Below are 26,617 nucleotides of genomic sequence, written 5' to 3' on the forward strand. Positions count from 1 at the left end.
CGAGTGCACATAATCAATGCTTTAAAACACGGTCTTTAATTGCAAATCAAGAATTCTTTTGTTTAATTTGCTATTAATCATGCATTGTACATCTATATTATATTAAAAAAAAGGGTGTTTTGATTTTTTTTAAATATCTGTAAAATTTTCTCTTACAACTTTTGGTCCAAAATATACTTAAATATCTCCATCTCTTCTGACAGGACTGCCCAAAACTCCCAAAAAAGGAATGTGCAGTCAAATGTAACGTAATTCCATAATTGACAGCCGATTTATGAGAATTCTTGCAAAAGACAAGGGCAAAAATGGAACTGAATGAAAGTTGCAGAACTTATAATAATAATAATAGATGAAACTACTACTATTACAACAACGAAACAATAATAATTTATAATTCTCACATATTTTTAAATATGCATGAGACTCTCTTTGTTTTAAAAAAAAATAAAAAAGGACAAGTTTCGGTTGTAAAAGGAAAGTTTTTCATTATTTCCTCCCTCCCCGATCCCATTTCTCCCATCCAAACCCTCCCCAATTCCATCTCTGCTCCCATTAGGGTTTCTCCTATCCCGGAGCAAACCCTAACCCCATCCATGGAGCAATCCAAGAGGAAGAGGGGCCGCAAGCGCAAGAAGCCCGTCGCCGAGACCATGGACCTCCAGAAGCCCAACACCGGCGCCTCCTCCGCCTCCGCCTCCGCCTCCGCCCTCGGCGAGGCCGAGGTCCCCGAGGAGCGGCCCAGCCCCCAGCGCGGCAGGGGCCGGCCCCGCAAGGTCCAGCGCCAGGACACATCCAAGGAGGTCGTCGCCGAGAAAGGTTCTTCTTCCCCTCTCCGGCGGGAATCCCAGGTGGTGGCGAGCAACGGGGATTCCAGCGACCTTCTTACGCACAACCTAGCGATGGTGGCCATGGAGCCGCCGGCGCCGAGGTGGGACCAGGTGGTGAAGGTGGTGCCCTCGAGGGATGCTGTTGTCAAGGTTTTCTGTGTGCATACGGAGCCAAATTTTTCTCTCCCGTGGCAGCGGAAACGGCAGTATAGCTCGAGCAGCAGCGGGTTCATCATCAGCGGGAGGCGGGTGCTGACCAATGCCCACTCGGTTGAGCACTACACCCAGGTCAAGCTCAAGAAGCGTGGGTCGGACACCAAGTACGTGGCGACTGTGCTGGCCATTGGGACCGAGTGCGATATTGGTAACGATTTAATGTTGGATTTTGATTCATTACATTGTTTGGAGCCTTGATGTAATTTCAAGGTTATCTTGAATTTTGAATTCTAGTCTTGGCATGGAACAGTAGCTAAAGTACCTGCACTAAGATAGCACTTGGAACTCCCTTTTTTTATTTTTCTCCTTTTTAGGTTATCATGTAAACATAGGGGAGTGAACACTTGCATCGAGGTGTATGCTTGGTTGTACAATTAATTAAAAATTTCATTTTGGTTTGCTAGAAAATAATCAGCTGTTCAGGTGATTTTTCAAGTACACGATTGTGACAGTTCTAGCAATCTATTTTTTGGTAATTGTTTCTCTGTGCTTTGACGGATAAATATTGTAGCCTTCCAAAAATTACATGATCTTGATGAGGTAGATGATCCACCTTGACTCACATAGGTACTTGGTATTGGAGGCTAGCATTGAATCCGTGTATTCATGGTGATGTAGGGATCACATCTACGATGCACTTAACTGATCACCTAGTTGTTACGAGCATTGTTGTGGGAAAAGTTTAAAGTTTTAATTTTTATAGGCGCCATTAAATTTCTTGGATGTTGCATATTGTTTGCCCTTGGAGAATGAGAGTGATACTTTTGTGAAGTCACACAGTGATTTGCCTACATCAGTAGATGATGGTGGTGAACATGACAATGGTTATGAAAGGGGCTATGGGGCACTTACAGTGCCACCTTGCGATGGAATCTTTCTTTTTTAAGTTGGTCATGTAAAAGAAGCAAGAGCAGTAACATGTCTCAAACAAAAAAATCTTTGGATTGGTTAACATGGTGTTCTAGTTTCTATTGGTAAGACAGTGACATGTCCCACAATGTAAACAAAGAAATATTTGGATTGATTAACATGGGGATATCTACTTTATGTGTTAAGTTCTGGAGTTTTGGCTGAAATGAATTGGTTTTGGTCAGAACAAGGCCAAAACTGAACCCCAATAATCTTTTTTAGAAAATTGACCAAAAACCCATGCTATATGCTTTTGTAAGCATTAGTTTGGTGCATATTGGATCATTTCATTCTTTATTTAAATACATTAGCTATGTAATTTAATGTTTTGGTCCTTTTTAAACACTTCTTTATAGTTAAGAAAGATGGTTACTCACATTTGACAAATATGACAGATAGGGCCTATTTGTTGCTTGAGTAAGTTATCTGTGGGATTGGTCTAATGTAGGTGGCCACGAGAGGAAGGTAAGCAATGTGGGGAATGAGAATTTCTATTGTTGGGCCGATTAAGGGATGGGAGAATCCTAAAAAGCAGGGATGCTGTAAATAACCTTAAAAGCATATACATAATCCTAACTTGTTCATGCTTGGTGGCTTCCCTAGATGCATGAGTGTCTTGTTTCCTTAATGCAATGCCTCTCTTTGAGTAAGGTCAAGCAGTTTTATCCGTGGAATAGCTTGTGTAGGCATCCAAACAGACCCCTAAAAAGTATTTAATTAAAATTGAATTTGGATTTTTTGCCACATTTTAGAAAATCGGAAGCACCTGGAAGTTCAATATTAGAAAATTTGATAGAAAAGTATCCTTTCCTAGATGTAGACAACTTTTTGGGTTTTGAGAGAGTGGCAAAGAAGAGGAATGTGTATGATATATATCCCCTGGAATAGTGTATTCACAAGATGTAGCTAGATTTTAGCTCATACATAGAAGCATTTAGATGTGGCATATCTAATTATAGTTTTATTTTCATATCGCGTAGATCATATTTTGCTATCCGATACTTGACAGGATCGCAATCATTATAATTAGTCAATGTTTATGTACAATATGTAATCACATTTTACCTTTAAAGATTTTGTTTGGTGTTTAGATAATTAAATTGTTATCAAACAATTGATCATGATATCATTTTTTTTCCAATAATTTTTTTGGTGCCTTAAAGATTCTTACAAAACATTTAATCATAAGCTTTCAGCTTGTATATACTGAACACATAAAACCAAATACTATGAATTGTACAGTATACTCTAAACGTATGTGATATCTTTCCGTTCTTATTTTATTTTTTCTAGGTTTCTTTATTTTTTTGCATAATTATTTTGGATGAAACTTCGACACTCAAGGCAAAACCATGGAAACTGGAACATGGTGGGCTTGATCTATATACCGACATCAAAACTGGGTTTTTTGACCTTGGTATGTGATGATTATTCTAATGGCAAGAACGATTCTAAAGGTTACAAAGTAGGGAATTGATTACTGCTGTGCCAACAGTTTGATCTATAATTATTAATCACATGCTTTCTGCTGCATCATGAGTAGTACAAGTGTGGTGTTGCATTTCCACATCCACTTGCACATACAATTTAATGCAAAATGCCTTGAGCTGTGATACTTAATACTGCAAAAACAAAAGATAAAGGGGTGGATTAGATTAAGATAAAGGAGAGAATGAATAAGTAGATTGCAGAACTCTTTAGTTGAAATTGTTTGTGGACGAAATTCAGCCAATGTTCCAAAGCTCATCTCAAATTAGTAATAAGTTTTCAACTCTTTATAGCTTTTTTGGGCTGGCAATGAGTTTTTTATTGAAAAAATAACTCAAAACTAAAATAAGATCTAATAATTTCTAAACTAGGTGTTAGGAAATGTCCAGAAAGATATAAAACTGGACATCTGCCCAAATTTGAACCCTTCTGTGAGGTTCATGTTGGCATAACTTGTAGTTGGGCTACTGCAAATAATAATTTTATGAATGGCAAAATCTCTAAATTTCACTGAAGTTGACCTTAAGCCCTCAATCATTGAGCACTTCACTATTGTTGTAGTTATTAAAGGTTGATTAAGAAATCGAACTTTTTATTGTGTTCACATTGCTTGGAACTGAGTTGTTGTAGCTTTTGGTTCTAAACAACACATTCATAAGCTCTTAGTTTAACTGCTACTGCTTTCTCTGTTGTGATTATTTGTTGTGAAGATCTTGTTCATAAGCCTTTTATTTGTGCTGCTGCTTTCTCTTCATTATGCCTTGGTCTTTTAAGTATTACCAAGACCCCTGCTTGTCAAACTCAGTTTTCACCCATCAGATTAGCCTGTAAACCATGCCTCGTTCTAGCTAAATAAATAATGGTTTATGGTACCATCAATCCGGTAAAACATTGAATTCCAAACTATCTAACTGGAATAATGTGGCTAGACATGCCTACAAGTATATCTGTTTTAACTCATAAAAATTCTGCCAAATTTTAACAACTCTGCCTCTCCAAGAGTCACTTTTAATCTCGACGATGCTTGATTCATTTTCATGGCTATGTTTAATAGGCATGTCTAATTTATTATTTTTGGATTCTACTTCATAAATGATACTCAATGCAATTATGAGGCATCCATCCTATTACATATGCTTGCATGTTGAAGCAAGAAATGCATCTCTTACCATGTGGTATAGATATTGCTTCCATTAGCAGTTTTAGATGTATGGAAATTTGAACAGATTATTTTGTGGAAAGAGTGAATCAAATAGGAGTTGGGTTGCAGGCTGTCAACATTCTTATCCTCGCTTCCCATGAAGCAATCTTAAATTATAGCCTTGGCAATGTGGATGTACTCAAACTACCGTAAACATGTAACTGATTGATTTCAAAATTTGCTCTTTTATTGTGCTCTCACCAAAAAAAATATTTCAATAACTAACTAATAAAATGGTTAAATGGATCATGCCATCTGATGGTGCCAGCATTCTATGTGTGCTTTCCAGTCCATGCATGCGACTATATAACGGTCAATAAGATGCCATCAAATCAGATCAGCTTCGTAGTCATTTTTGTTTTCTGTCATGTGGGGTCCAAGTTTATCAGCTTTACATTCTAACTGCTCACATATGATTTTTTGCCCCAGCCATGTTGACCGTTAGTGATGATGAATTTTGGGAGGGTGTTTCTCCAGTGGAGTTTGGGTCTCTACCTGCACTCCAAGATGCTGTTACTGTTGTTGGTTACCCAATTGGAGGAGACACAATTTCTGTGACAAGTGGTGTTGTGTCACGTATAGAGATACTATCATATGTCCATGGCACCACAGAGCTCTTAGGGCTGCAGGTTTGGAAACTAAAACAATCCTCCCGTTATGTTCTGTCAATCAAGTTTGTTTACATTATGAGTGACATGTCTTACTGTACTTTTGTCTCTTAGCCTGATATTACAATGTGAAATTTCTCCTGTATGACAATTATCTTTGCTGTCTTAGGCTTGCCTTTGTATCACCTATATCTAGTATGGTTTGTTGTTGACAGATAGATGCAGCAATAAACTCAGGCAATTCTGGTGGACCTGCTTTTAATGACAAGGGCAAATGTGTTGGTATTGCATTTCAGTCCCTGAAACATGATGATGTGGAAAATATAGGCTATGTGATACCAACGCCTGTTATTTTGCACTTTATTAATGATTATGAGAAGTCAGGAGAATATACAGGTAAATGCTCCAACTAAGACAGGAAATTTTCAGCCATTCTTCATACACATTTTTTTTTGTGCTGGATGTAGTCTATATATTGAGTTGCATATTGATGTATCGGCTGCATGTGTGCATATTGCATGCTCATATAATGTTTGTGTTATTAGTCTCTGTTATCTGATTTTACTATATATTGGCTAGCATTCTCTTCAGTGATTTATTTGTATTGCTGTATTATTTGAACCCTTGGAGACTTGCATGGTTGCAAATCCAGCCTAGATAGTATGAAATCTCTAGAAGTTGTCCTCCCATGCTTGTAAGGGCTCCAAAAACATGCACTGAGAGATTATATCATCCGATGCTCATAAGTGCTGTCATATGTGGCTGTCTTCGTGCCTTTAAGTCCTCCAAGCAGTGTATCCTTGTAGAATAGTTCTTCAAGAAAAGTAGGGACATCTGATTCATTTTTAGGGCCACATTCCCAAATTGTTTTTGCTAAGGAAGTGTAAGATCATATTTTGCAGGGTTGATGGAGATTTATGAGATTCTTGCTACGAGGCTTAAGAATATGGCATTGGCTGGAGCAATTTTCTTTTTGACTTGGAACATAGATTATTACTGTGCTTGCCTAGTTAGGCAATCTATAAGATGTATGTGAAGAAAACCTATGACTCATAGTCATCTTTTTGAGGCTTAAAAGTAAAGCCTCCTGGTCTTTCCTACCCTTTATTAGTGTATCTGTCTGAATAATGCCTTATGCAAACTCACTTGGATTCTTATGCTTAATTTGAGAATTCTTGTTGGCTGTTCTTGAGTGAGAATTACCGAGAAATATCATGACCACGCCATCCTCATTCTGCATTCGTTTTCCGGTATATCCATGTTCTTATGGTACCTAATGACATGATCATTTCTGGCATTGATGCTGTCAGGATCCACATGGCTGCATCTCAAACATATGCTTGCAAAGGCATCCAACTCCTTTATGCTTTCTTGGTCACAAGTTGCATTCTTATCGAGATTAAGTTGCTGCATATGCCTTTCACTTGGATGTATGCATTTGCTGATAATTTGATGGAGCTTCTTTGAAGTTCTGACGCTTTGGTTGTGCCCTGCAAGCTCGTACTTGTTATTGTTGGTGGGTTTTCTTTCCTACTTGACCATCTCATCTTAAATCAATTGTGATGATTGTAGCTAGCTAATGTATCAGGGTTTCTTGCTTAGTTCAAATTGCATTTCTTCTGCATACTCTGCTAGCTGATCCTGGGCCTATATAATGCTGATTGAGATGGTAAGTTAACAAGTTGACGCACGACTGCTAGCTTCTTATATTTCTTGGAGGTCACAATATCAGATGTAAAGATTGTAACTTAAATGAGAAAATATCTGACTAACATTAGTTCCATAAGTTGAAGACAATAAAAGAAGAGGGAGAGCGAGTCAAGTCCTTGTCCTATGGCAAATTTTCAGCAAATTTTCAAAGTGAGAATCTACAAACTAGCAAAAACATGGGGACACCTTATAAAAAGGAAATAATAAATTTTAGTTCACGTTCTGTTAAATATCAAAAAAAACCCATGAAAAAGGTCAAACAGCTGCTATCTTCTAAATGATCATGAGGCTGCATATTTGTCTAATGCCCCTCTTTTAAAACAAACTAGTATTGATGCTTTAGATTCACTGTTGTTTTGCTTATTCAACTTCATTGCTCTTTCCAGCAGGGTTCTTCTCTTTGATCCTCCGACTTGTATGTACTTTGATAATAGAAGTGCCATTCAGATACCTGATCATTCTTTTTTTTTCTAAGTCTTTGAATTGCATTTAGATCGATTAGTAGTTTCTTTTTGGCTTTTGCTACTTCTGTCCTCATACCTGATCACTTCTTGATGTCTAGTCTACTGAGTAATGAGCAGCATACGTGGTTCTTTAGGTAAAATAATAACTGCCTTGTTATCTAGTTTGCTAAGTTATATATTTTCAAACTTTAAATACATACACATAATATGTTCACGTATAGTATGCATGTTATATATAGGTGCTAGGCATATTACAGTTGTATCCTATGTTATTGTCCCCTTTAATGGATTATTTTTTTTAATCTTCATAAACATTTATGTCTAGCTTCGTTCGATATTCCTTAGTTCGTATTCACATTGACATGAGGATGAAAATGTGTCACTTTTGTTCCAACACCTGCACCAGACATGCAGGCTTTTTCCTTCCCTTTTCTTTTTATTTTTATTAACTGGAGTTCTCAGCAGACTTTCATTTTGCTTACATGATTTTATTCCTATTACAGGATTCCCTATCCTTGGGATTGAGTGGCAGAAAATGGAAAATCCTGATCTCCGGAAAGCAATAGGAATGTCACCTAACCAAAAGGGTGTGCGTGTAAGGAGAGTAGAGCCTACTGCACCAGAATCTGACTTTCTTAAACCATCTGATATTATTCTCAGCTTTGATGGTGTTGATATTGCTAATGATGGAACTGGTAATCACGACATTGTGCCGCTATTAAAATTGTATTTAAGTTCAAAATTTGAATTTTATATTTAATGATTTCTTCTACTTAGAAGGTGAATCTTGGTGCAACGGTAAGGTTGCTCCATTGTGATGTGGAAACAGGCCCTCCTCATGTCGGTGTAAGGCTGCGTAGATCACCATCCCCAAATCCTGCAATGGTTGGAGCTTCGTGCACCAGCTGCCTTTTTTAATGATTTTTCCCACTTGATTTGCTCCCAACGTGGAAACCCGTGGTCTTTGACATGATATATTTTTCATGTAATGGTTGCAAGGATAAACTCCTTGCTCCTTTCTCTGAATATTCAGTTGCCAGCTAATAGGTGATGGCAATTCACCTTTGTGCCCTTGTTTAGTGTGTATTAGTGGTACTGGTGGTGGCGGCATGTTAACTGCACATGATAAAAATTTTCTATCTGAATGGTGTAAAAGAAGGGATTTGATGATGCACTTTTTTTTCCACCCGTCATCTTTCAATCTTTCTGTTTATCCTCTTGTGAGTGCAGAAATGTAAGTATGCATGTATATGCATTCGTGCATACGTGCATATTGCTTAGAACCCTGAGGACTGCATCTGTTGGAAAAGAATTGTTCGTTTATCATCCTTTATCGATTTAAATTATCAAATTACCCTGGGTGGTATGTTGACTGTCAATTATTGGAGCTGTTTGAATCTTGACTTGCATTATATCTATATTCCATAATCCATATTAAAACAAGGGACTGATACAATGCTCTCCGTTTCAATCCTCTTGTGTCGATCTGAAATGTTATCTAGATTTATGAGGGTCACAAATTGTTTGAAAAAATAGTCCATTATTCATTCAGTTTAGATGCTGTGATGGTTGACAGACTTTAGAGCTGGGGAAGTTGCTCTCTGGAGCTTGTGTGATAAGATAGGCAGAGAGTAATTGGAAATCAATAAATGTGTTGGTTAATTCAAAATTAAGGTAACTGTGTCTTTTTTCTGTTTTCAACTTGATCTGGGGCATATTTTTAGCTCTATCTGTTATCGATATATTTGAATTTTTCACCAAGTGCCATGTTGAAATACACAAAGCCCATGGGCCAATCTGTTGAAAGTATGGTCTACCTTCCCTGTTCCAAAATCAAGTGGACTATATCATTTTCATTGACATGTGTGACGCTTTCTGATAATATTCTTTACATAGTTTACATTTGTGATCGCTCTTTTAAATGTAGATTGACCGTATACATTCAATAAATATCCTCTTTATTGGGAACCAAATACTTTGGCACTTCGCCTTCCTTGGTGCCAACAATGTTTTAAGTTTCCTTCTTTTGCTCGAAAAATTTTCATTGACTGCATTAGCGAGTAATTTTAGTCTATGTTCAATTAGCCTCTCTGCATTGTTGCATTTTTATTAGATATAAGCCTCAATATTTGTTTTTTCAGGCAATTTGCCCATCATCTGTTATCTCTGATCCAAACGTGTATGCGTCATGGTTTCCCTTTTTTTTTGTTTAAATCATGATGCATCTTGTATTCCTAATTAACAAAACACTTTGTAAAATTCTGATCTTTTATTTTGGGTCTAGGCATGCAAATGAATTTCCAAACATAAAGGATAATGATAGTAGAATGGCTTCTCTCAGAAACTATCTCACTCTTACCTATATGTTGTACTTACGGGTTCTTGTTGTGATCTTTAGTTCCTTTCAGGCATGGAGAGCGCATTGGGTTTAGTTACCTCGTTTCTCAGAAGTACACTGGGGAGAATGCCGTGGTTAAAGTGTTACGTGAAAAGAGAGTTTACGAGTTTAACATAAAACTTGCAACTCACAAGAGGCTCGTTCCAGCTCACATCAGGGGGAAGCCTCCGTCATATTACATAATTGCAGGCTTTGTCTTCACTACAATTTCTGTTCCATATCTTCGTTCAGAGGTACACAGTTAACTCCAGAGATATATCTTCTTCCATATTGTTACATTTTTCATGAATTAAAAAAAGTGGAATAAATATATACATTCTCTCAGTGCAGGTTGTGTATATTATCATAAATTCTTCCAAGCATATCTGGTTCTGTTCCTTTAGCAAAAACTGGTCCCTTTTTTTGGTTTCTAGGTATATATATAGATATTTTATATATATTCAAATTATGTATTGGTACAGATTCAATAATTGTATTCCCTTATTTCTAAGTTATGTTTAACAGTGTTAAAGTATTATTTAGATAATATTGAGGTGGCGTTTGGTATGGATTGATGATCCCAAGGTCAAAGGCGATGTGGGTGGAGGTGACGAGATCACCATGTTTGGTTGTACCCTAGGTGGCAATGATCCCAAATCACCCCTACTCCTAAAATCATTGCTCAACCTAGTGATGTTAAACCTATCCTTGAGGATAGGCTTCCAAGGTCACCCCAAGGTAGTGATGTTGGGCTGAAATTTGGGGACAAAACTATTTGAAATATTTTCTCCCCAAAGTACTGATCCCATAAAAAAAGTTCTTCTAGTTGGGAAGGGTTTGATAATCCCATAAAAAAAGTTCTTCTAATTGGGAAGGTTTGATAATCCCATGGAGTTATTTTGATAGGTTTTGATTAATTTTTGGTCTTGTTGAATTGGTTTTGAATGACAAGTTTAGAGTAATTTGATTTATATTCATGTGTATTTTCATATGATTTATTTGAGAATTTTGTTTAATAGTTGCAAAACATATAGAATATACCAAGGGCAGTTTTGGTATTACATGGTTAGTGATCTTGGATTCCTATGGCATACCAAACAAATTAATCATGGGTACCTGGGGATTTTTAATCACTGGAACATAGCATACCAATTGCGGTGATCTTAGATCATCGGGGATCAAATTATCTCAGGATGAGGATCACAGGCAATCTAAGATCGCCATAGCGATCCCACTGGGGTCACCAAACGCCACCTAACTTGCAACTAAAACAGATAGTTTGCTCCAACAGTTTAGCAGCTGTATCTTTTAACCCTCTCATAAAATTTCAACAGCGATTTTCACAAATTGTGTAGTTTCTAGTTACGTCCATCAGCTTAACCGTATGCATTGTTTGTCCATAAACCATTTATAACATGTATTAAGTTGCTCAAACAACTAAAGTAACATGTGCCACTATTGCTCCTGTTGTTCACTTCTTTCAGACCCAGAATTATTCGGATGTTCATAGTGTTGATGGTAACACATCTGAGTTAAATGTTAAGGCAAAATGCCATAATCTGGTAAATTTTGGGGAGTACATCGACAAAAAGGAAAATTGTTTATTGAAAGTCACCAGAAGTTCACTGATGTTATTTTTCCATCATTTCAGAAGTGAAAATATTATGAGAAGTTGAAAAATGATTGAAGAATTTTTAATAAACTCGAGAGTATTATTAGTAGGATTGGACTTACGAATGCTCATCTCACCTACTACCTGGGGAATAGAAATGATGTAGTGGTTTCATGTAGCACCGCTATACATTATCATGTATTGTTTTCTTGCCTAGACACTTGCAACACATGCATTGGTTATCTTTTAGCACTTCTTGACAGTGAGGTTGGTTTCATGTAGCACTTTTATGCATTATCATGTATTGGGTTCGTTCCTAGACACGTGCAACACGTGCATTGGTTATCTTTTAGCACTTCTTTACGGTGACATCTTCAATGAGTTAGTGTTCCCAAAATGCAGTCTTTTGCTATACTTACTAAAATTTATCATTCTTCAGTATGGAAAGGATTATGAATATGATGCACCCGTAAAATTGTTGGACAAACATTTACATGCAATGGCGCAATCACATGATGAGCAACTCGTGGTGGTTTCCCAGGTTCAGTCTCTTTCTATGCTATTTATTTTCCTCAGCAAAGTCTAGTTCACTCTTGTGCAATTTATATTCAAATATACATTATTTTCTTGCTATGATAGCGTAGTACCTAAATCCTGCAGTCCAGCCAGTGACATTGTTGTTCCTCCCGAACTTTCCAGGTGCTTGTGGCAGATATTAATATTGGTTATGAAGATATTGTCAACAATCAGGTGATAATTTCTTAGAGAACAGAAACCTGACATTATTATATACTTATTGAGTTCTTGAGGTTGGCTGAGTGGTGTGTTAGTGCATTTTTTTAAATAAATATTGAAAAGATCTTATCTCTAGCCAAACTTCATTTGGATTAATGATTTTGTATATATTAGTAGTTATTTTAAGATTTTACTTGTAAGGTCCCAATTTACTATGGCCCATATTTGCAGGTACTTTCTTTCAATGGTCAACCAGTCAAGAATCTGAAAACCTTGGCATCCATGGTAGAGAACTGTGATGAAGAATTTTTGCAGTTTGATCTAGAGTACCAGCAGGTCTCCCTCTCTCTCTCCCTCTCTCTCAACGCACATATCTGTGTGTGTTTATGTTCATGCGCATGCACTGTTGCACATGTGAGCAAGCACTTAAGGCTCCTAGCCCTTGAGTTAGCTGTCTGGTTCTGCTCAGAAGATCACCATCAGCCACCACCTCTCTTTTTTTTCCTGCAATAACTCTGCCACAGCACTGTCATTTTGAGTAATTTGATGGATATTGAAAGAGGGCTAAAATTAAATGAGTTCAGTTCACATGTTCCGACCAAATCGCTTCTTGTAGAGTTGTGGTGGTCTTGTAGGATGGTGAAAAGCTGGAAGCTTTTCGTGGCAAAGGGAAAAAAGAATGTTGTTTTCTTTCTTATGTTTTGTATGTCTGGTCTTTGCACCTCTCTTCTAGTCAAAGAAAATGCAAACCAAAGTATTCTTATAAAGCCCTACAAGATTAATACCTGTTGGGAGAATGAACGCTAACAATCTTTTGTTCTGCTGACAGATTGTAGTCCTCAAGACAGAGACTGCAAAGGCTGCTACAAAGGACATCCTCCTCACACATTGTATACCTTCAGCTATGTCCGACGATTTGAAGACATGAAGAGGAAGCGGAATGAAGATGAAAGCATTATGCAGGCTTTTGCAGGTTTCTTTTGGAAGAAGTCCCAATTAAGCCATGTAATCAGTTAGTAAGATGCTACAAAGGAAATTTCATATTTCTCAGATATCAGGGGCTCGCTGTCTATTATAGGCATGCCTCTACTTATAGTGTAGCTATATTATTCTTGACAAGCGGTAAGCTAGCATATTTTCTGATGTCATGCCAAGTTACTCCTTGCAGTCTAGACACTGCTGGGTACTCCTGTGAGAAGTAAATTATCTCAGTAGGGATTTTTTGTATGATCCCAAGAGATAAAGATAAAGATAAACACTGAAGTTCCATGGAATATTTAAGTTATTCATTTTGTTTTAAACTTTTAATTCCGGTGCTTGTCTGCCAGGGTTTATTTATAAGGTCGCATACAAGATGTGTGGATTATGCATCTATTCCTCAACAGCATCCACGAATGACTCGTGCCAGGGTCTCCCTCACGGGAAGACCTTCCAAGGGATACAACTTCCCTGAGCTCGGTGTTATTACCCCTCATTTTTGCATGGCGCATGAGTGGCTATGCGTGGCACTTGGGGCCTATGCACGCTCGTGGTTTCATCTCCAAATTTGCTCCTAGGAACCAGGCATCCACCTGGCTGTTATTTGACTGGAATCACTTGTTAATTTCACTTGGCTTGTTGTGCCTGTGGGCCAAAGTTTTTTTGCACCACGTTATCAGTTTAGTGGCTTCTTCCATAAAATGAGTAGCTGCGGCACCCATTCCCTCTTAAATATAGCTGAAAGTTCACTATTGACTCAAAAAGGTTACTTCTGACGGTCGTATTGCAATTAGAAGATGGAGATCATCCAGATGGCTGACGGTCGTATCGTCCTCACCTAAGAAGCGTTTCTGCATGGAATTAATTATAATTGATGCATGTCGCGAGTGATGATTTATACATAGGGTGGATGGAGGGCTCTGACCTGAACTGGTGCAGGGATGTGGTTCATGAATCTTGCAAACCTTCTCAGTTTTTTCATATTGAGTTGGGTTCGAATTTTAGTCGGTGCTGATTATTTTGAGGTAATTTTGTTCCAACAATCCAGTTTGGTAAGATTCATACCTCACATTTAGCTTTACAATCGCGTTTAGAGAAACCCACTCTCTAGCCATGGTCCGGACCTGATACATACCTTCCTATCTGACGCCATATACGTTTTAAAGATCACCAACCATTTGCTCACAATCAGTCGGTTCCAGAATCCTATTTGAGAGAATCCGGGAATGGATAAACGCGCTGCTGTCCCACCTCAAAACTCTCCGACCGTTGTCTGCTAACGTGGCATTTGCTGTGTGGATTGAGTTGACTACACCTGGGCCCCAGATCATCAAACAGTAGCTACTGCTAGTTTTAAATTTAAAAGAAAATTAATAATATCAGTTACCTTCATGGATAAAGTAGCATTATTTGTTTAAATCCACGTTAGTAATTTTATTCTTGATTGTAATTTTATGTAGTGCGCACCGGGAAACATAATCGTTCGCCCTTTATAACGTCATTCGGGTTATTATTTTAAACGTTGCTCAAAATTCTGCGGTTGCTTAATCAGTACTTTATTATCTCGATCATTTTAATTTATTTTCTTTGTTTTGCGTGAAGACCAAGCTGGGTTTCAAAAAAAAAAAAAAAACCACGTCACAAAATTATTTCGACATGCTAGTTTAATTATTTATGAGGATATTCAAAATCGTTTGACATGCACAAGGTTTAAATTTCCTTTTCTTTTTGTAATTTTGTAAAATACGACCACTCGGAGAGAGTTATGGGGCACATTTATGGCCAACTTCGGCTTGCGGCTGCGAATTCTTGGGCGCTTCTTCTGAGTTCCTAACTTCCTCGGCCTGCTTTCCAAGTAAATTTTTGATGGCATTTGGCCCCTCATGACCCCCTTATCACTGGCACTGCACTTGCTTCGGCTATCCCTTTGTCCTGAAGCAATAATCTGGATACTTCTCCTACCCTCAAAAAAAAAAAGTCCTTCCAAAATGAACCGTATCCAAGTTACTTGTAAGTTTTTCCTTGGGAATTTACCCTTGTAGGTTCGTGATTCGGTTCCTGAATAGCATCAGTACGCTTCTTGACGATTTTAATACAGGAACCGATCACTTCTGACCCGTTTTTGCCATTGGAACCGAAGTTGGTCAATTCACTGATATATGTGCTCTTGGTTAAGAGTGACAATTCAGGATCTCATCTAAAATAGCTAGCCGAAAGGTATTATTTAGATTTCTTGATTCTAAATAAGTATCCAAGATCTACCAAGCGAATAACCGATGTAGGACTAAATACACGTCCGCACAGATGCTCACATACTCCTTCCGTTTAAGCTCTGACGTCCTCGTCGGATTAAGGATTCAAGTCCATTTAAATCTAATCACAAACACTATGATCGGCCCGTGGTTAGCCCCAATGAATCCGTGCTGCAGTGTTCCTTAGTCCATATAGATTATGGGTCAAGCCCGTTCTTATACCATTTGTAACAATTCAGGACCTCACCCAATATGGCTAGTCAGAAGGTATTATTTGGGTTTCTTGATCCTGTATAAATATCCAATATCTACCTAGCGAATAACCAATGTAGGACTAAACACATGTCCGCACGGGTCCTCACATTAACCTTCTTATGTTCGTCTGGTATTCTAAGGCCTTCGAGCTTGCACGTTGTTTTTTCTTTTTTTTCTTGGATGATAACAGACACTAAGGGCATCATATTTTACTAGCACCTACATGAATGGAGACGATGGCTACCACCAAGCGTCACCGTGACTTCTTAAATTGGCTCACTGGTTTATATTATGTGACGGAAGATGGAAGGCCAAGACCCAATTGACTCGCAATTAGTGACGTTTGAACGGTGCTCAACCACACTGGACTGCATCCGTCCGCGCTCTCAGAAACGAGTTCGACCAATTCGTTTGCTATTGCTCGTCCATATGTCACTTCCATTCTCTCTCTCCTTCCTTTCTCGTCCGCTTTCCAAGGCCACTGCAAGCGCGACAGCCAAACGGAAACGAGAACTCTCCTCCCTCTCTTTGGACTCATTGGTTAAGGGGAGAGCGGGGAGGCGCGCAAGAGACAGAGAGAACCCCATCTCTATATCTCTATGGGCAGCAAAATAAAGCTACGGGCGGTGAGAATCATCGGTATCTAACTATCCCCCCTCTCGTCCCCTTTTCAAAAGTGGCGCCTGCCCCTCTCTCTTTCTTTATCTGCTTCTTTCTTTCACATTCCTTTTCCCTCTCTCTCCTCCTCCTCCTTCCTCTTCTCTTCTTGGGTTTAAGCAAAGAAGATGGCGTCCAGCGCTTTTCGGTTCATCAAATGCGTGACCGTTGGCGACGGCGCCGTCGGGAAGACCTGCATGCTTATCTGCTACACCAGCAACAAATTCCCGACCGTAATTTTCTCTTCTTTCCCCTCCTCTTCGAAAGGAGAAATCTTTTCTTGGTTTTGATCCCTCTTCGGCTTTTTCTCCAAAAAAAAAAGTTTTTTTTTGGATTTCTCTCACTTGTTCGGTTTCTATTCTTGATCTTTTCTAGGACTACATTCCGACGGTGTTCGATAACTTCAGCGCCAATGTTGTTGTTGATGGAACCACCGTGAATTTAGGCCTCTGGGACACTGCTGGTAAAGATTTTCTTTCGCAAATTCTGTTTCCTTTTGGGTTGCTTGATTGTCGGATAGAAATGTCGAATTGAGCAAATCTTGATTTCATTGGATTTTATTTTTGATAGGGCAAGAGGATTACAATAGATTGAGGCCGTTGAGCTACCGAGGGGCGGACGTTTTTGTGCTCGCTTTCTCGCTGGTGAGCCGAGCGAGCTATGAAAATGTTCTGAAGAAGGTGTGCATAAGATCGTGGGTTTGTGGTTGTGGTTTTGTATTTGGTTTTATCTTAAAGTTGTCTAAAATATCGAGGCTTTTGGTTGTTTTTGTTGATGATTTTTAGTGGATACCTGAGCTTCAGCATTTTGCACCGGGAGTCCCTGTGGTGCTGGTCGGCACCAAATTGGGTAAAGTGAAATATGCTATTGCCATTTCTTCTGTTCATTTAGAACTTTCTGAGGAGCTAAGCTCCGAATCCTGTAAGGACATTATGAGTACATTGATAAACAAAAGTGATATAGGGTGAAAGAATAAAAGGTCCTTTCAGAATTAGCTTTTATAGTTTGCTTCTTTGAAATGAAAGGCTGACAGTTGCGACATTAGAGCTGTGTCATTTTGGTGGGGTTATGGATTTAGGATTCCATGATCTGCAACTTAAAGTGGTCATATAAGTTATCTTCATGTTTGATGTTTCATATGCTCATTCAGTTTTTTGTTGCTTTTCTTTTTCTTCTTATAGCGATACTTGGGACTTGGACCTCATAAAGGGTAAGCCGTTAGGGGTGAGGTGCCGACCAACTGTGCCAATAGTTATTGGCAGATTTTTCTTGCTTTTGATTATAAAAATAATGTCTTACTGTGATCTGGGTATGCTATAAAATTACCGAACAAAAGCAGCTCTTGTTTATATTCGACCTTGTTTCTGCTCTACTTTTTGACGAATGCTGCTAGACATTACAATCTTTTCATACTGCTGAATATGGTGCAATATAAGATTGGTCTTATGCTATTCACAAACACATCCACTAATCTTGGCCCTTCATTATCATATTTTAAAGCTTTTGTAGACACCCTACTTTTGGGCATTCTACAGGGTCAACCGGGTGTATATAAGGGGCACTGCACATTTTGACCATCTTTTAAAGCGTGGAGATTCTTTTTAGGCTTTAAAATCTGTGTCATCTTGTTGCATTTTTTTTTTTTTTTGAAATTTTCTGATTGTCGGTAGTGGATGAATTTCCTTTAAACTTTGTGTGTGATTAAATATGTTTGAATAGTTAGCCTCATTTCGTGTCTGATTAATTGAACATATACTCTCATGCAAAAGAGGCTCAACTTCATAATTTTAGAAATTCCATAGTTCACACATGGATAGAAGACATCTGATGGAATCAGACTGATTTACGACATGCATCTGTTTCAATTGGATGCGTACAGAACTTGGGTCTGGTTTGAAAAACTTCCTTCTTAGCTTGAAGCATGACAACAACTTAAATCTTATCATTTTGACTGCCCTTACATTTCTTTTTGCAAATTATTTCTTTTTCCTTTACCTATGCATAACCTTTTTTTGTGCATTTGATACCTTTTTCTTTTTTATTTTAAAGTAAATGTCATCACGTAAGATTCCAAAACAAGATCTTGTGCTTCTGTTGCTTAAGATTACCAAAAAGATTGTACAATGCTCTTGGGTTTGGGAAGGTGCTTCGTCCTTTGGTGGTCGATTATAACCATCCTTTGATAGAAAATGATAACCATCATTTTAGATAATTATTCTTTGCTAGCTACAAATAGGCTTTGCTGTCTCCAAATTTCCTCTAGACCAGGAAAAGGCTAGAAGATGAAAGGAAATGGTAAGATTTGATGTTATGGAGTTGCGCTATCTTCAATACACATTAGAAATATAAAGCCAAATTGACAAAATCCTCCCTATTTAATAAACAGAACTAGCAAACTGAAGTATCGAATCATTAAAAACATTTCTTGAGAAGTGCTGTAGGCAAGTCAGTTCAATTAGTTACTTGGAAATTAATTTGTTGTTGAATCACACCTCTCATGCCTTAACTGAAGTAGCAAATCCATTTCCTGAACACATTTACTTCTGTCCTATCACATATGTAAGCTTTAATGGATGAAATCTTTGAAGTCAGACAAAATTATTTTAACCATCTAGATGTGAAGAAATAGCTCAACTATATATTGTTATTATTAGGAGTCGAACTGATTAAGAATAAAGTGCTTGAAAAGAAATTTATGTGATAATGTTTTGCAAGTAATTGTGAGAGAAGGCCTTGATAAGGAGAGAGTTTTATACTTGTTTGCAACTGTTGAAGAAAAAAAACACACGGAGAGAATGAGAATTCTTTCACAGTTGTTGCTTTGAAATGATAAGCAGCCTTTTTAGGAGAAAATTGGATTGAATATGCTTGTTGAAAAGGAAAACCATGAATAATCAGAAACAATGCTTGAAAAAATGGAGATGGATTATCATATCTGTGCTATCTATATACATGCTTACCATGCATTTACATCGGATTTCTTTTTGTTTTTATTTATTTAATTAAATTATGCATTAATATTGTCTGCAGATCTTCGTGAAGATAAATATTTTCTCTCAGACCATCCTGGCATTATACCTGTTACTACTGCTCAGGTATCGACTTCCTTGTGAGGCATGCGACTTAATACTACTTTCATTTTAATATTACTTCAATCTTCGTTATCATAAGAACGTGAATAATTAGCATTTTAATGGTCATGGTTCTTGATGTCAGGGAGAGGAACTCCGTAAGCAAATAGGCGCTGCGTATTATATAGAGTGTAGCTCGAAAACACAACAGGTGAATACAACGGCTGGTCAGATTCAGTAATCTCCTCCCATCAAATATGTTCTTATTCAACTGACTAGTGTTAGATTTGTTTGGCAATTTGCAGAATGTCAAAGCAGTGTTTGATGCTGCCACCAAGATAGTTATTCGGCCTCCACAAAAACAGAAGGAAAAGAAGAAAAAGCCACAGCATGGATGTTCACTATTGTCAGTAACTGCATTCCTTGGTCATGAAAATGAGTCATCTCAATCTTAAATTTTATTTATATTGGTTATCTTATAGGATTGCTACATATAGTATCTAAATTAAATATGCATCTGTAATATTTTTTATTATAATCCAACTTAGATTGCTAGTTTTGCTTATTGAGATTTTCTAACTTTTTTCGCTGTGATTCATCAATTTGCTTCATGACCTTGTCAACATATCATATTGTTTCCTTTATGCTGACCTTAAATGTAAATATCTATGTACTCTCTCTCTCTCTCTCTCTCTCTATCTCATGGATTCTCGACTTAGAGAGAGTTTCTGCTTAAATATTGCTTGTAGAATTGTCTGATAATTGATCTTCAAGATGAGTTGTTATGGTATTTTGGGAGTTCTCAAAGCTACTTTCATCTTGTTTCCCCTGTACTCATGGCATTCTAGATCACTGCAGTCATATAGCAAGTTACTATGTGTATATATGTATATATAGAGTCTAGTTACTATATGGGTAGACACACAACAGACCTAGTAAGGCCGGTCTTGACCAAACAATTAGTGGCCCGACCATCGGTGATTCATGCTATTAGATCTGATCTACTATCTTTAAATTGTTTAGTATCAAAAAATCATATGATTTGAAGATTCTTAGCCTATGCACCGCCTATACATCTAGCAGTCAAATAAATAATTTAAAAAATATGAAACAATGTATATTTTTTGACCATTGGATGCATAGGCTAGGAATCTTCAAATCACATTATTTTCTGACAATAAGCAGTTTAGAGATTGTAGATTACATCCAATAGCTCGGATCATCATTGCCGGTCCCTTGTTCATTTGGTCAGGACTAACCTTCTTAGTGCTGTGTGATGATATTAGATCTACTCTTACTCTCGATACATACATACATACATACATACATACATCATACATATACATACATAGATACATATATGTTTATGTATGCATATACACATACTTGTCTTCATCTGCTCTGGCAATCTCATGTGGAGGGGACAATTCATCTCAACAAAGTAACCATGAGCAAGCCTGACCTTCATGGTAATTTACTAGGATTCTCAGGGCGCCCTTTATGTTGTGAGTGATTAGCATAAAGTAAGAAATCCCTTGGTGGAGAAACAACCTATATAAAATGGAGGGGAATGGTTGGGCGGAGGTAGCACAAGATGCTTCTAGACACTAGAATGATGTTTTACAAAGTGATAGAAGAGAAGGCAAACAAGCTTAAGTAAGTTTTATTAAAACTCTTAACTCTCTTGAAGAGGATCTACAAGTGGAAAGGGGTTAATGACACCTTGTCCTTGTGGGGAGGTTTCTTAGACATATTTTGGTGGATTTCCTATTAAACTGATCATAAGAAGACCGGTTACAATACCTATATATGAGATATCTTAAGGCTAAGTGGCAACTTGGTAATGAGTTTGAGCTTCTTCAAATTAATAATTTTTTGTTTTGTCTTCCCATTCCATACGATAGGATATGACGAAGGTGTCGGATTCTCTGCTGTTTAAGTTCATGCCATTGAATGCTTGTGGTGGCCAATTTCTACCCAAGGAGGGAACTATCAGGCATGCCATGATTTGGATAAGACTTTGTGGATTGCCTATAGAATATTGGGCTTGGAGGTTGCTTTTCAAATTGCCATAATTGCAAGCACTCCTTTATGGCTTGATACATGCAAAAAAGTAGATCGAAAAGTTTCTTTGCTTTGCCTTTTGCAGATTGAAGTCTTTGGACTTGGGAACGATCATCATTATGAAACGACAAAGGCTTCTGGCAACCTTTTGTGTATGAGAATGTTACCATCAAACGAGTGAGTTGTTCGTGATCGAGCTCATGTCCTCCTCAAAATTCAGCTTGAATTTTGCTCTGTTAGTTCGTAGACGAGCCAATCTAGAGCTATGCTTAACATACTTGAGGTCAGCTTGATTAAACTCAAAATATAAATATACCAATAATTTGTGTATATTACATTTTAATTATTGTATACACATTTTTATATTTATTTATTTAAATTAATAGTATTTATATAAATAGAATGTATCTTAAGTATAATATTAAAATTGATTGAAATAATTAGCTTAATGTATATAAATGAAAGGCTTGAAAAACCTTATGTTCTTATCAAATCCCTGACTTTCCTGAACAGCTTGAATTTGGATTGAAATTTGCTAAGTTGGCTCGAACTTGTTCGATTATTGAAAGAGCTGCTTGAGCTAGGTCTAGCTTGCTGAAGCTCAACTCATTTATACGCATGACTTGGGGATCATTGTTGTTACAAAGGAGAGAGATTTTTGGTAACCTGTTGTACATGACAATTACATGACAATGCTGGTATTTATTGCTTTAAATGTTAGGGGAACCCCTGCCAAAACCATGCATAACATGCATCCCTACGGTAAAACCTGCCAAACCAGTATAGGACCTTACTAGTATGGGCCATATTATCAATATACCAATAATTTGTATACATATCTATATATAATGTTTTAATTATTGTTATATATCTTTTATATTTGTTTATTTTAAAGTAATAGAATTTATATTAATAGAATGTAGTTTAACTGTAAGATTAAAATTAACCAAAATAATTAGCTCAAAATATTTAAATGAAAGATTTGAAAAACCTTATGTTTTTATCAACTCCCTGAAGTGAGCTTTCTTGAATAGCTGGAATTTGGCCCGAAATTAGCCGAGTTGGCTCGAATTTGGTTAGATTACAAAAGGAGCTGATGTTGAGTTTGCTTAAGCTTGGCTCTTTTATACCCAAGACTCAAGGATCCTCATTGTTACAAAGAACAGTAATTTTTGGAAACCTTTTGTATATCAGAATATTGTTATTGTTGCTTTAAGTGCAAGGGAACTCTTGCCAAAACTATGCATAACGTGTGTCCCTACGTCAAAACCTGCCAAGATCGGTTTTAACACCCATACAGGTACCTAACTAGCATAGGCTATGACGTGTGTCCCTATGGCACATCTCTTTATATGACACTTGGGGCAAGAGGTCTACCAACTATCAGTTCCCTATTGGTTTGGTATGATACACCTAGTATGGCCTGATATGGTTTGGTACTTAAATCATGGACCTTGAATCATCATTCAAAGAAATTCTAGGAAGATTATGCAGGGGGCAACTCCTTCAAGTGTATATCCTTTTGCTTCCACCCCTAACCAATCAACTTGATTTACCCCCACAAGGGTGCTAAGGGTCTGACTCTCCCAACTCAACCATGAGATTTGGAAGAGTGGAAACAAGTTTCTAAACCTTCTTGTCCTAAAACTAGCGATAACAAACAAACTCGACTTAACAAGTTGAGTTTCACTTCGACTCAAATAAGGTCCTTCTTATGCATCAATTTCCTTTGTGATGGCCATAGAGCAATCCACACAACCCATGCAATAATGCATGCAAATCACCTAGTCAGGCCAAGGATGGAAGCAATGCTGACTTACCAAAATCTTAAGGAACAAATGGTGTTATAATTCAAATTGTTAAGACGAGCTATGCTAACAAGGCAGGCAACTTTCCAAATCAAATGGGAAGAAAATGGAGCTTATTCCGAGCAATCAAGGAATCAAAGAGAGTACTTGTTGCTCTTCTCCCTAAAAAACGTTGAAAAAATTGATGGTTAAAGAAGAATAAGCCAATTATTGGAGATGGTTTAGCTGCTCATGGTAAATATTTTATACCAAATTAAGGGAACTAGTATCCTGGTATTACATATATATTTGCATGGAATATAGGGACTCATGGAAGTGTCATGAAACCTCCTATTCATTAGCCACTTATGTGATCAACTTCTTTACCAAGCTAACTCAGGTACACCTGGGTTCTTTGAGAGTTGTCACCTGGGAAAAATGCTTCCTGACTATCTTTTCCATCCAAGAAATCACTGAAGAAATCTAGATCTTTCTCTATAAGAAGAATGTAGATGAATCTCTTGTGACCTAATGGAGCAAATCCCATGATTTATTGAAGAAATTCCACAGATATTACATCACACAACCCAACTTACAGAAAAAAATTCAATCTGAGACTAGGTGAGGTTTCTTATGGCGATGTTGGAGACGATTAAGGAGTCCAATGTGCGAAACTTAGGTGAGGAAGTTGTTTGTCTAATAATAATTTATATTTTTGATGTTAGATATATTGGCAGCCTTGCCAATAAGTTTTTTACTTGAATTTTTCTATGATTACAAGGAAAATATGTTTGCTGTAGTGGCTTGCACAAACCCTAATTTGAATTCCTTAGAGATTGTGCTTTTTGTTTGTGTTAGATGATCCCCTTCTTTGAACACTCTCTAGAGCCCTATGTGCAGATCTTAGTTCGAAAGCATGTTTGGTAAGATAAAACCTTGAGAACTTGGAAGCATAATGAGGACTGGCACTAATCTTAATCAAGAAATGTTTCAGGTTTCATCAGCGTTCTTTCTCTGAAATGTTTATGTTTCATGTTATGGCCATGCACAATAGATTTCTGAGTTGCTTCCAGGATTCGATACTGATAATGTGAGAATGAACAGTGCAAAACCTTTATGTTATCTTTGAAAGAATTTGCATTGAAACAAATTTCATGTTGTGACTGCAGGAATATCATTTCTGGGTGGAAACTTGTGTGCTTTAAATAAAAGCACCCTCAGGATCACATTTAGAGTTCCCTTGCAGAAAATGCTATGCTGATGTCTGGCCCAAGAGTGCATCAGGTTTGAGTTAATGGTGCAGTTCCTCTTGGAAACTGTAAAGTGCCCTGCCAGCTGTATCAGAAGTAAATGAATCATTTTGTTCGCAACGAAACAAGAAAATATATGTTCTTTTGCAGAGAGGAGGATGTTTGTTCTTGATGCCATGTTCATTTAGTATCAATTTTGTTTGAATCAAGAAGCTTAACCAAGGCAACTAAATGATTTAGCAGGACATATCTGTTAGTTTCAGTCACCTCCTGCAGCGGGTAAAACTTTCAGATGGCAGTGGTTCTTTCTTTCTTTCTTTCTTTTCTTTTTGTAATTCAGAACTAATGGAACTCAAATCTTCCATGTTCAGTACTCTCCAACTATTACAGTGCTTTCAAGCGAGGCTAGTATGCCTTCCTACAATAAACTGCTATGTTTTCTTCTATGAACCTAGCTCGCAAACGAAAGAGCTTTGAGGTCTCATTATCTCTGCCATATTGGATCATTGGTTTAAAATTCGCACCTCCATCATCTCCACTAGGGAATTCGGATGATACTGGAATGGCTTGTGGGATTCTTCACAATTTTCCATCAGGCCACTCAGTGCGCGACGGATATCGTCGATATCTTGGATTATTGCAGGTGGAGTGCAGCCACCATTTGATCAAGGGTGCCATTATCTTTGTGCTCAATTTTCTCTGAAATTATGAAACCAACCTATCGAGCATCTCTCGAAAGTAAATATCTCTTCATTTTAATTTTTCATGTTCTGGTTTGAAGACCAAGCATCACTTTAGTCGTCGACCGGCCCACCTCAGTGAAATCATAGCTCACTTTAGCCATCCCAGCGTTGCATTTTATGATTTCCCTTGCTAACAGTCGCGGGAATTAGGACTTCGCTTGGCAGGAATCCAAGTTTGGATACTGATGTTTAATAAGAAAAAAAGTAATGGATAATTCATAGAGGATGCTTAACCATGCATAGCGAGAGAAGCATGGCTACCAGCAAATCGATACACTAAGATCCCATAAGCTACGAGTAGTCATGGTTACCGTAAAGATATCCTGACTACTTCCATTATTTCCAGCACGACCAACACATCAAATAGCTGAACTCGGACATATTAGTTCTGGAGGAGGTAAGCGTCGAGGCCTTTGAAGGTCTTGACCGCCGTCTCCTGGAGGAGGTCCGGCTGAGGGACCTCTTCATTTGCTTTCTCGTAGTCGAGGCACCACTTCACCAGGCCACCTTCACCCTTTGGAACCACTTGAAGAGTGGCCTTGAAGGCTTTGTAGAAGCCCACCAGCTCCCCATCTATCACACTGCATGAGACCTGCTTGTTTGCATCGTCCGCCACCTCGATCCTCTCCTTGGAGAATGTGACAATTGGAAACCCTGCCAAAACGCCCACATGATCTCGGACAAATTAACTTGCAATCCTAACATCATCTACGTGTCAGTGTTATAAATCGAGGACGATCTCTCAGAATCTAAGCAACTCTTGTTGATAGAATTCTGCCAACTCAGTTCCCGCTTGGCATTGCTTTTGTTCTCTGTTCCTGTTAGCAGTATTCTATCAAGAAGAGTTGCTCAGTTCATTACTTGGTTTCAAAATCCCTTACAAAAAATGCTTTGTGAGATTAGATGGAGTTTTCGTTGCCCTCAGCAACGTATTAGGAATTCAAAGAAATATTTTAATTTGGTGCCTAAATGAACACCTAGTGATGCTGCTACCTTCAGCATATTTCAGAATCCGGATGGTGCCGACGCTCTTCCCATCACCTTCGACGATCTCGATGCTCTTGTACTGCTCAGGGAAGATCTTGGGGAAGAGATCTGTGGAGTCCCTTATAGCTCCCCAAAACTTGTCCGCAGGAGACTTCACCTCCACTTCCACTTCAGCCTTGGAGGCCATCGATGGCACTGCTTTCTCTCTATTGCACAATCTGATACAAAACGCTCGATAGCATGAATCCCAAACAAGGTGACCTGGCATATATAGTGTTCATTTCGATGTAACTCCCAACTACCTGCACTTGCCATTAAGTGCTTCCTTAATTTCCATCAACTGCAGGCTATGGTATTTATTACCTGTCGGTGCAGCTTGTCAAATTTCTGGCCGGCGGGGAGAGCAGAGTTGAGAGCTTGGATACT

At 37.9% G+C, this 26,617-nt stretch overlaps 3 protein-coding genes across 5 annotated transcripts; 2 read left to right on the forward strand and 1 right to left on the reverse strand.

The window, feature by feature from the left end:
• Positions 1–475: 475 nt before the first annotated feature.
• LOC103710043 (protease Do-like 9) lies at positions 476–13,455 on the forward strand. The gene is made up of 9 exons (XM_039128119.1): positions 476–1,191; positions 5,071–5,270; positions 5,465–5,645; positions 7,927–8,118; positions 9,822–10,054; positions 11,852–11,953; positions 12,112–12,162; positions 12,379–12,483; positions 12,977–13,455. Exons 1-9 carry the CDS (start codon positions 594–596, stop codon positions 13,073–13,075), a joined length of 1,761 nt encoding a protein of 586 aa, XP_038984047.1. The 5' UTR covers positions 476–593; the 3' UTR covers positions 13,076–13,455.
• Positions 13,456–16,084: 2,629 nt separating this feature from the next.
• LOC103710042 (rac-like GTP-binding protein 3) lies at positions 16,085–24,907 on the forward strand. 3 transcript variants are annotated; one of them, XM_039128120.1, is made up of 10 exons: positions 16,085–16,271; positions 16,410–16,522; positions 16,665–16,752; positions 16,860–16,969; positions 17,075–17,138; positions 19,320–19,384; positions 19,506–19,571; positions 19,666–19,766; positions 21,510–21,601; positions 24,381–24,907. In XM_039128120.1, the coding sequence occupies exons 1-9, from the start codon at positions 16,232–16,234 to the stop codon at positions 21,580–21,582; spliced, it is 720 nt and encodes a 239-aa protein (XP_038984048.1). In that variant the 5' UTR covers positions 16,085–16,231; the 3' UTR covers positions 21,583–21,601; positions 24,381–24,907. The 3 variants fall into 3 exon arrangements, with proteins under 3 accessions (XP_038984048.1, XP_038984049.1, XP_008793848.3); XM_039128121.1 differs by having other exon boundaries at positions 16,085–16,522; XM_008795626.4 differs by lacking the exon at positions 21,510–21,601 and having other exon boundaries at positions 16,087–16,271.
• Positions 24,908–25,362: 455 nt separating this feature from the next.
• Positions 25,363–26,445, reverse strand: LOC103710041 (MLP-like protein 423). The gene is made up of 2 exons (XM_039128122.1): positions 26,198–26,445; positions 25,363–25,858 (listed from the first exon to the last, which is right to left on the reverse strand). The coding sequence occupies exons 1-2, from the start codon at positions 26,376–26,378 to the stop codon at positions 25,587–25,589; spliced, it is 453 nt and encodes a 150-aa protein (XP_038984050.1). The 5' UTR covers positions 26,379–26,445; the 3' UTR covers positions 25,363–25,586.
• Between the last annotated feature and the right edge of the window lie 172 nt (positions 26,446–26,617).

The sequence above is a fragment of the Phoenix dactylifera genome, chromosome 7 (genome assembly GCF_009389715.1).
Source record: "Phoenix dactylifera cultivar Barhee BC4 chromosome 7, palm_55x_up_171113_PBpolish2nd_filt_p, whole genome shotgun sequence".
In the NCBI taxonomy this organism is placed as follows: domain Eukaryota; kingdom Viridiplantae; phylum Streptophyta; class Magnoliopsida; order Arecales; family Arecaceae; genus Phoenix; species Phoenix dactylifera.